At 57.3% G+C, this 8438-nt stretch overlaps 1 protein-coding gene across 2 annotated transcripts in view; it reads right to left on the reverse strand.

Annotated features, from left to right (window-relative positions):
• AJUBA (ajuba LIM protein) overlaps positions 1-4920 on the reverse strand; it is a 10781-nt gene extending 5861 nt beyond the window's left edge. The window contains exons 1-2 of one of the 2 annotated variants that reach the window (XM_002926004.4): positions 3550-4919; positions 746-847 (exon numbers count right to left, since the gene is read on the reverse strand). In XM_002926004.4, the coding sequence (XP_002926050.2) occupies positions 746-847; positions 3550-4585 (1138 nt within the window). In that variant the 5' untranslated portion in view covers positions 4586-4919. Of the gene's footprint in view, positions 1-745; positions 848-3549 lie in introns of both variants that reach the window. The other variant, XM_034648323.1, reaches the window with a different exon arrangement.
• Positions 4921-8438: the final 3518 nt, after the last annotated feature.

The raw sequence follows: 8438 nt of genomic DNA on the forward strand, positions 1-8438 counted from the left end.
ATGGGGGTGGTGGGGGTGGCTGGAGTAGGGGGAGAGAAAAGCTGGAGTGCTGGAGTCAGACAGGCAGAGATAGGAGATTAAAGGTTTAGCAAAGGAATCAAGAGTGGGCAAGCAGTGGGGAGGGGTAATGAGGGAGGTGAGGGAAGGGCTGGGGAGTTAAGGCCGCTGGGAGTACCCCCCCACACCCAGGCGGGCCTCCTGAGCTAACAGTGGCGGGCATTCCTGGAGCGTGATGTCATCAGCTTGGCATGGCCCTGTGGCCTGCACTCCAGCGAGGTGGCTGAACTCTGACCAGCCAAGAGAAAACCCCTCTCTCCGCCCCCCATGGCTCCCCATTCCCCAGCCCACCCCCACCCTTCCCACATTCCAGTCTTTCACTGTCGCCCCAGGCAACTCAGACTGTCCAGGACCAAACCCCACCAAGGAGAGGCCGAGGAGGCTGGGCTGGAGTCCAGGCTGGGCAAGCAAGGAGGCAGAAGAAAGAGGGAGGAACAGAGGGGAGGAAAAAGGCTGAATGCAGAAAGGGAGGGCTGACTCCAGAAAGCAGACCCAACATGGCGGCTGGAGAGCCAGGTACAGCACAGAGGAGGGAAGGTGGGGCAGCAGTGGGCATCCAGATACATGGTGGGGGGACCTGAAGAGGCACAAGCTCGGCCTTCCCTAGGCACTTGTGAGTGTGTACGCGTGTGGGGTGTGCTTGAGGCCTCAGGCCGCCCCGTGCACAAGGCCTAGGGGACACACTCACCACAGGAGCAGCAGACAAAGCACTGGGTGTGGTAGAGGCTGTCCAGGGCCTGGCAGGCGTTGCTCTGCCCGTAGATGCCTTTGTTGCACTTAATACAGGTGCCTGAGGGGAGGGAAGAGGTTGTCAGCATCACGTCCGACACCCCCAGCTCAAAACCAGGGATTCGGGAGCTTTCCTGACTACTTTTTCCAGATCGTTCCGGAGCAACCCGAGTCCCAGCCTTCCTTTGATGACGAGAAATGGGATGCAGCTAAATCTTGGCTAAGCAGACCCATTCTTGTTTGCTGATTAATCAACAGATATTTTCTGAGCATCTATTTTGTGCCCAGCAAAAATAGGGTGCCCGATACTGTGGAAAATTGGAGAGAGTCAAAGATATAGTCCTTGACCTTCAAATGTGCAGATATTGTCCGGGAGAAAAGACTAACAAGGCAAGGGTATGACCCCTGTTGCACTGTGTGGGACAAAGAGTCACAAATGCCAGTCGAGAATGGCCCAGCAGCGGACTCCAAGAGAAAGCAGGCCAGGCCCAGAAAGCCTCCCTGGGACCTCAGTTTCCCCATCCATAAAATGAGCTGCTATGTAGCTACAGAGGCACTTCTTACTGCTCCACACCGCCAGGCTTCCAAGGATGGAAAGAAGGAGATGGCTCAGCAGAGGGCCCTGTGCAGAGGGGACCATGTGAGCATGACTCCTGTGGGGAGGTGGCTGCTAAGAATGTAGGGTGTGTTCCAGGGATGGGAGGTTGCACAGGAAGGTGGGGGAAGGGTGACAGAATCCCTAATGTCTCCCTGAAATCTATCATGGGAAGGATAGAGCTCAACTGCTCTTCTCTGACCCCCCCCCCAAAATACATACACCTGGCTCTGACACCCGCCTTTCCTGGGTGTGTTCGTCCCTCCCTCCACTCCCCAATTCCAGGCCCATGAGTGAGGGCTAGGGCCTGTCTTTGGGGAGCAGATCCCAACGGGCCCGCCTCACCCCGCCCCACCTCTCCCCCTCGGCACGCTGCCATACTCCTTGCCTGTTGGGGCCCATCCCAGTCTTTGCCCAGGGCCTTGGGAGCCCGTGCAGCAGCTGCAGCAACTGATGGGCCCAGGCCTGTCCTGCTCCCACCCTCTGGCAGCTGGGCAAGGCTGTAGCCAAGGAAGAGGGCCCCTAACTAGGGGCCAGAGTAGGAGGGTACAGTAAGGCTGGGAATTCTGTCAGGGGACGCAACCCAACTCTCAGGAAGAAGAAGCCTCTAGCTCTGGGGTCAAAGTGCCCATAAGAGTGAACCAAGATCACCATGCCAGGGGGCCCATCAGAGCCACTTCTTTGGGAAGCCATGGACATTATGGGAAGACAGGAGCAAACTGCTCAGGCATGTTCACCTCGCCGCCTCTAACCCAGCATATCCACACCTAGGTTCTTCCGGCCGTTTTACTGCACTCTGTTGAAGCTCCTTTCTTCCTTTTCACTCTGATGGCTTGGCCAAAGAGACTTCTTTCCACTCAACTGCCCCTTCTCATGGGTCCCAAAAGGAAAATGCTAAAAGGATCCTGTCACTTAGTCTCCCTTGACCAAAGCATCATCTACTCTAGGCTTTCCTCTCTTAGGATGGGAGGACTGGGGTTGAACCAGGCAGGGAGGGCCCTGTCGGCAGCCCGGCTACCTCTCAACTTCCGCCTCAACGTGCCCTCCCTGTCCACATTTCTAGACACAGTGGTCCAGAGCAAGAACATGGATGGTGGGAAAGGTGAGGAGAGGCCCACGGGCCTTCCATTTCTGTTCTTCCTACCGTGTTAGCGTTTCTTTATGCAACGAAGTGGCGTCTGTGGGTCTTAGCTAAAAAGATCCTTCACGCTCCCAATATCCCCCGGTAGCTGAGACATACAATCAATCAATACTCCTTAAAGGTAATCGCGTGCGGGAGAGAGCGAGCGACCAGGTTTCCTTAACAGCGGCAGAAAACAACGTGCTATTTCTAGCCTGAATTCTGAGCAGGTTGTGGCCCAAACTGAAGGCCAGGTTATTTCTGACAGTTACACAGGGTCGTTAACCTGCTAGGGATGCTGGGGTCCAGGTGGTCATGGCTTCTGCCCTGACTTCCGGAAGATGGGGAAAATAGAAGCGGACACCACCTGGTCTCCTCTTAAATGCCCACGCACGCAGCAAGCCAGCAGGACTGGGACGAGCCAGCAGCAGGGTTCCTGCTTTCCGTCCCAGGGCGCTTCACCCTCCCTCCCAGGCTCCATCTCCCCGACCGCGGCCACGGCTCCGCGCGTTGTTAGCAGGCAGCAACCCCCGCCCCCTCTCCCCGCCACCGCACCCCACCCTCCGCCCTGCGCCGCGCGGCCGGCCCCGCGCGGGCACCTGGAGCGCCCGGGCAGGAGCCGGCACGCACGCGGCCCGCCCGCCCCGCCCCCCACCCGCGCATTCCCCGAATTCCTGCGGGCGGAGCTTGGGCCCGGGTGGGGGCGCGGCGCGCAGAAGCCTGCAGGGGCACCGCCGCCAAGGGGGGAGCAGGATGGGGGGATGTTCTCACTCCCTACTTGGTCCCCTCCCTACGAGGCCTCCTACCGCGAAAAACGGAGGCTCTAAAGGTTCAACTGGGACTCACGAGATAATCAGGGGGTTGAGTGTAGCAGGAATAAGGAACCCCTGGTCCATTTGAGACCTAGTGGGAAGGCAAAATCCCTCCTGCCTCCTTTCTAGCTCCGCGTCTCCGCCTCCGACTTCCCGGCGCCGTCAATTTGGGCCGTCGGGGCAGTGGGGAACGAATGAGGTGACGGGTCCCGTCCCTAACCACTTCTCTCACTCACCGAAGTAGTCCTCCCTGGCCTCCGGCTCCCGCATCCGGGCCCGGGCGGCCTCTGGAACGAACGGACCCGGCGGCTCCTCGAGACCCGACGGCTCAATCCCCGAGGGTTCCCCGCGGGCGCCGGCTTCTCGCCCACCCGTGCCCACCGTCAGCCGCAGCAACGCTGTTAGCTCATCCTGGTATCGGGCGCCCGCAGCGCAGTCCCCATAGCCGGTCACTGAGTGTCGTCCAGGTTGCGCCCCGCGTCTCTCCAAGGGCCCTGCCGCACCCACTCCGGCTCCGGCTAGAGCTCCGGGGCTGCCCAGGGCGGGGGGATATGAGTGGCGGCTTTCCTGGCAGCCGAACCCCGCGGGCCGATGAGCGCACAGTCGGTCCAGGGCAGCGTGGAGCTCCGGGTAGGCGGACGGCACCCCTCCAGGGGAATAGCCCGCTGGAGCCCCAGCCAGGGGTGGGCCAAACAGGCAAGGCCCGGCGGGCAGGGGGCTGCCGTGGCGCTGGTCGTAGCCCATGCTGATGCCGCTGGTACGATTGCTGCAGGGTCGGCTACCTCCGGCTCCGCCTGCCCCCGCCCCGTCCAGCAGCAGGCTTCCCCGGGGACTGGACGGCTTGCTGGCGTCGCTGGCTGAGCTACTGGCGAAACTGGAGCGGGGGCTTAGAGCTGGGGCCGTGGTCTCCAGCCGAAAGTCGGGGGGCAATGACTGAGGTAGAGGCAAGGCCCGGGTGGGAGGCGGCCCCCCGGGAAAGGAGCCTTCGTAGCGCTGCGCCTCAAAGGAGCCGCGCGGGTTCCGCTCAGCGTCCAAGGGGCCCTGCTCCCGGGCTGGCTCCAACGGCTCATCCCCAGGTCCCCCAGTAGCTCCACGGGGCCCTGATTTCCTAGGATCCCCCAACCCACTCAGGCGCCCCTTACCCGGCCCGGGGGTCCCATCAGACCCAGACCGGCTAGATTCACCCTTTCTGCGGCCGAACTTGGCGCTGCCGGAGTCCGAGAGCCTTAACTTCTCCAGCAGGCGACTGGCTTTCTCCCCTAACCGCTCCATGCCCTCGGGCCTGGGGCCTCCAGCCCCCTCCCCGCCCGGCACCCTGCAGCGTCTCGGCAGCCGCTTCTCTTTCCCAGTGGCCGGACTCCGGTTCCCCGGGGGTACGGGGTAGGCACAGGGGCTTAGCGGGCGGCCCGGATGCCCGGCGCCGGGAATCCCGCAGCATCCCCCAGCGAGAGGGGCTGCTTCCCCTCGCGCTTCAGGGGTTAAGCGGGGCCAGAAGAGCCTACGGCCGCGGCTGTCCCGTCCGCAGGTCTGTCGGTTCACGCGTCCACTCGCCCGGCCGCCCCACTCTCCCCGGCCCCCGCCCCCCTCGCTCTCACACTCAGCACAGTCCGAACTTCTCTCCCAAACTTTTGTCTGCCTGGCCGGATCTACTTTCCGGGAGAGGCGGAGCGCTGTGTGTGAGAGGAACGGGGGTGTCTGCGCAGGGATCTCTGGTACGTCGGCAGGGGAGGGTGGTGCCGGTCCTAACTGTCCTGGAGGTGGAGACCAGCCGACTGGAGGCGAGAGCCGGCCGAGGGGCAGTTTGGGCAGCTGCTACTACATCTCTAAGGAATTGGGACCGGGAAAAGTGGGGGAGGGGGAGAGGAACTCTTTGTTTGCAGTTGGAATGCGCGGAGGGGCACGGTGGAATGTCGCGGTCCGGCACGGGGCGACGCGAGGCATGTTCTGCGCAAACATCGTGACTTTGTTCCTGCTGTGGGGACTGTGGGAGAGATGAAGAGAGACTGGCACAGAAGTAGTGAGACAGGGAAAGATCCATAAAGAGGGGGACAGGGAGAAAGAAAGGTAGATACATAAAGAGGTTCAGAGACGCATATGTGAAGAGCCCAGGGGGGCGAGGAAGCCCGCGTAGAGCGGTGGTGGAAGACAGGTAGCGAAAGAAAGGGGGAGCCGGAGCAAAGGGATGGGATCGTGGATGATGCAGAGACGGACGAATGAGCAGACTAAGAAAAAGGCAAATTTGTGCAAGTCCAGACGGAATGAGCCCAACAGATAATCTTGCAATAAAAGGACATCACTCTGTGAACCCAAAGCTCTGCGACGGTAGGGAGGGAAGGGGCTTTGGTGTCTATGCAAGAGAAGTGAGGAAGAGAGCTGGGACTCATCTCTACCGTCGGGGTTGGACTGATAGAGGAATAGAAGACACCCCCTGGTGTTGGGAAAAGAGATTTTTAACAACTATCTCAGGCGACTATGGGGATAGAAGGCCTGGTTTTGAGGCTAGCGAACGCCTCCCCCTGGGCGGCCCGCAGGAGATTGGTGATAAAGAGTAAAGTATTCATGAGGAAGAAAAGAAATGTCACTTAGACGAGCTAGCAGGTGAAAATGATCAGGGTGGAAAAGGGAAAGAAGAGACTTCTAGTGTTGGCCATATTGGAAGGATCAAGAATAAGGAAAGGAAGACAGGGTGGCTGAAGCTGAAGGTGCCTAATTGGATACCAGCGCGACTGATTTTGCCCTGACGAGCGCATCAGGGGCAAGGGGTGGAGGAGGTGGAACGGGGAAGGAACATGATTCCTTTGTATTTAGATAGTAAATGAGAATGAAAATTATATGCAAACAAGTCATGCATATTATTTTCATTTCAACATTTTGAACACCTTTCCTAATCTTAGTGTAGCCTTAGGGAATGGGGAAGCAAAAGAGGTTAATATCTTTGGGGAAATTAATTTGGCACAAACTATTTGGCTTCTTTGTCCTAGCTGCATTGTCTCCCTGACCTCATCTCTCTGGAGAATCAGCCTCTCTGTTTCCCTGTCAGGCCTACAGCTTTTCTCTGATCCAGAGGAGAGTTCACTCTCAGACTAGAATCAGGGAGCACTGAAAGCATTAGTAACAGAGGGGGGCTATCAGATTGCCTCCAGAACCTGCTGGGAGCGACATCTTCAGAATGAACCAGAAGGCTCTCCCTCCTTTCCTGTCTCCAGATGGGGAAAGAGAACCTGGATTCTTCCTTCCAACTACTTAAAACCAAAATATCCACAGAGCCTCTTATATTTGGAAGCTTTCCCACTTCGGAGTGAGGATGGGAGAGTGAACCTTAGGGAAGTTGAGAAGCCTTGAGAGAAGGCGCATGCGGGAGTTGGTGGTGGCAGCAATGGGCACAGCTGGGATATATATTTTCAGGGGATAACAAGAACCAGAGACAAGCGAAGGGGCAGAGGGATGCACTGAAGGCATGCTCGGTGGTGCTCACGACCTCGGGGTAACCGCTCCATAGTCTTAACTGGAGCCAGGAACTCCACAGGCCCTGTTCTCCCCCCTCAAGACTTAAATTACGAACTATGTACACAGATGGCTCCCAAATCCTTATCGCTAGCCCAGACATTTTTTCTTTTTTAAAGTAAGCTCTACGCCCAACATGGGGCTTGAACTCATGACCCTGAGATCAAGAGTCACATACTCCCCTGACTGAGCCAGTCAGGCGCCCCTTAGCCCAGACTTTCTTAGACTTAAAAAACTCAGCTGACTACTAGCATCTCCACTTGGTTATCTCAGAGGCGTACCACACTCTCAACTGACTTCACCTTCCCTGCCTCCCGAAACTGGCTCCTCCAGCATCCCGAGTAAACGGCGCCATTAAGCCCTCAGCTGCTTAAGCCAGAAACCTGAGCATCAACCTTCTGTCCTCTTCCCTCCACCTCAAGTCCTGTCACCAAGCCCTGTCAGTCACCAAGTCCTATCAGTTTGGCTTCTTAAATAACTTTCAAATCTGTCCTCCTCTCACCATCGCTTTCTGTCCAGCTGTCTCTTCTCTCCTGAGCCACTGCATAAGTACCCCCCCACACACACCCCAGCCCAGCTTTCTCCGTGCCATCCATTTCCTACCGAGGGCAAGGGATTCATCTCAAACAGAAAACTGATCACCTCGTTTCCCTGCTTACCACCTTTGAACGATTTCTCACTGCCTTAGAACTAAAGTCTGTATTCTTTAAGACACTTGACGTCTCCGTGTCTCTCCAGCTTCTCTCGGCACCAACCCCTCCTCAAAATGTTCTGCAGGAGGATGGCAACTCCTCTGTGCTCTCTCTTCCCTCTGGATTTTCGTCCTTGCTATTCCCTTGTTTGGAACACTCCGGGCCTCCCCTTCCCTTCTGGTTAACGCCTCCCCATCTTTCAGGTGCCAGTTGAAGCACTGCTCTATGAGATATCTTTCCAGAACACCCGAGCAAGTCAGCCACCCCTGCTGTCTGCTGCCGCTGCACCTTACACTCCCCCATCATCACCCTTATCACAGTTCATTTCACTGTCTGCTGAACTGCCTGGCTTCCTGATTAGATAATAAAGCCTCTAATCAGCATCTAACCTGATCAACAGTGTACCCACAGCACCCAACACTGGACCTGACACCCAGTAAGTAATCAGTATTTGTTGTATGACTGACTGAACATAAGGCCATTTTTACTTCACAATCCACTCAGCAGGCACAAAGTTTGTATGCAAGTGTGTGTGGGTGCCTGTGTGGTGTACACACGTGCACACACACTCACCCCTTCCTCAAAATACAGCTTGGCTGACAGGACTAAGAAATAGCTACAAAGCCCCATATACTGCTGGGTCACACGGTGGGAGAGCAGCTGCCAGTGAGACATGGGAACTCTTTAAGCTTTAATTTCTTCATGTGTAAGATGGGAATAATAAAAATCTGCCTTACATAATTCAATAAACAATAGCTGTTCTATCTGTATCCCAATTCCCAAATAGGAATGGAGCAGCGCTCTGCTCAGAAGACTCAAGCCCATGACTGAAACTGCCCACCAGGGGGCGGTAGGGCCCCGGCCTGGTCCAGTGCTGAGGCCATTGCAGAGCCAGACCGGCAGTCGGGGGGGGGGGGGGGGGGGGGAAG

This window comes from Ailuropoda melanoleuca, chromosome 20, assembly GCF_002007445.2.
Source record: "Ailuropoda melanoleuca isolate Jingjing chromosome 20, ASM200744v2, whole genome shotgun sequence".
NCBI lineage: Eukaryota > Metazoa > Chordata > Mammalia > Carnivora > Ursidae > Ailuropoda > Ailuropoda melanoleuca.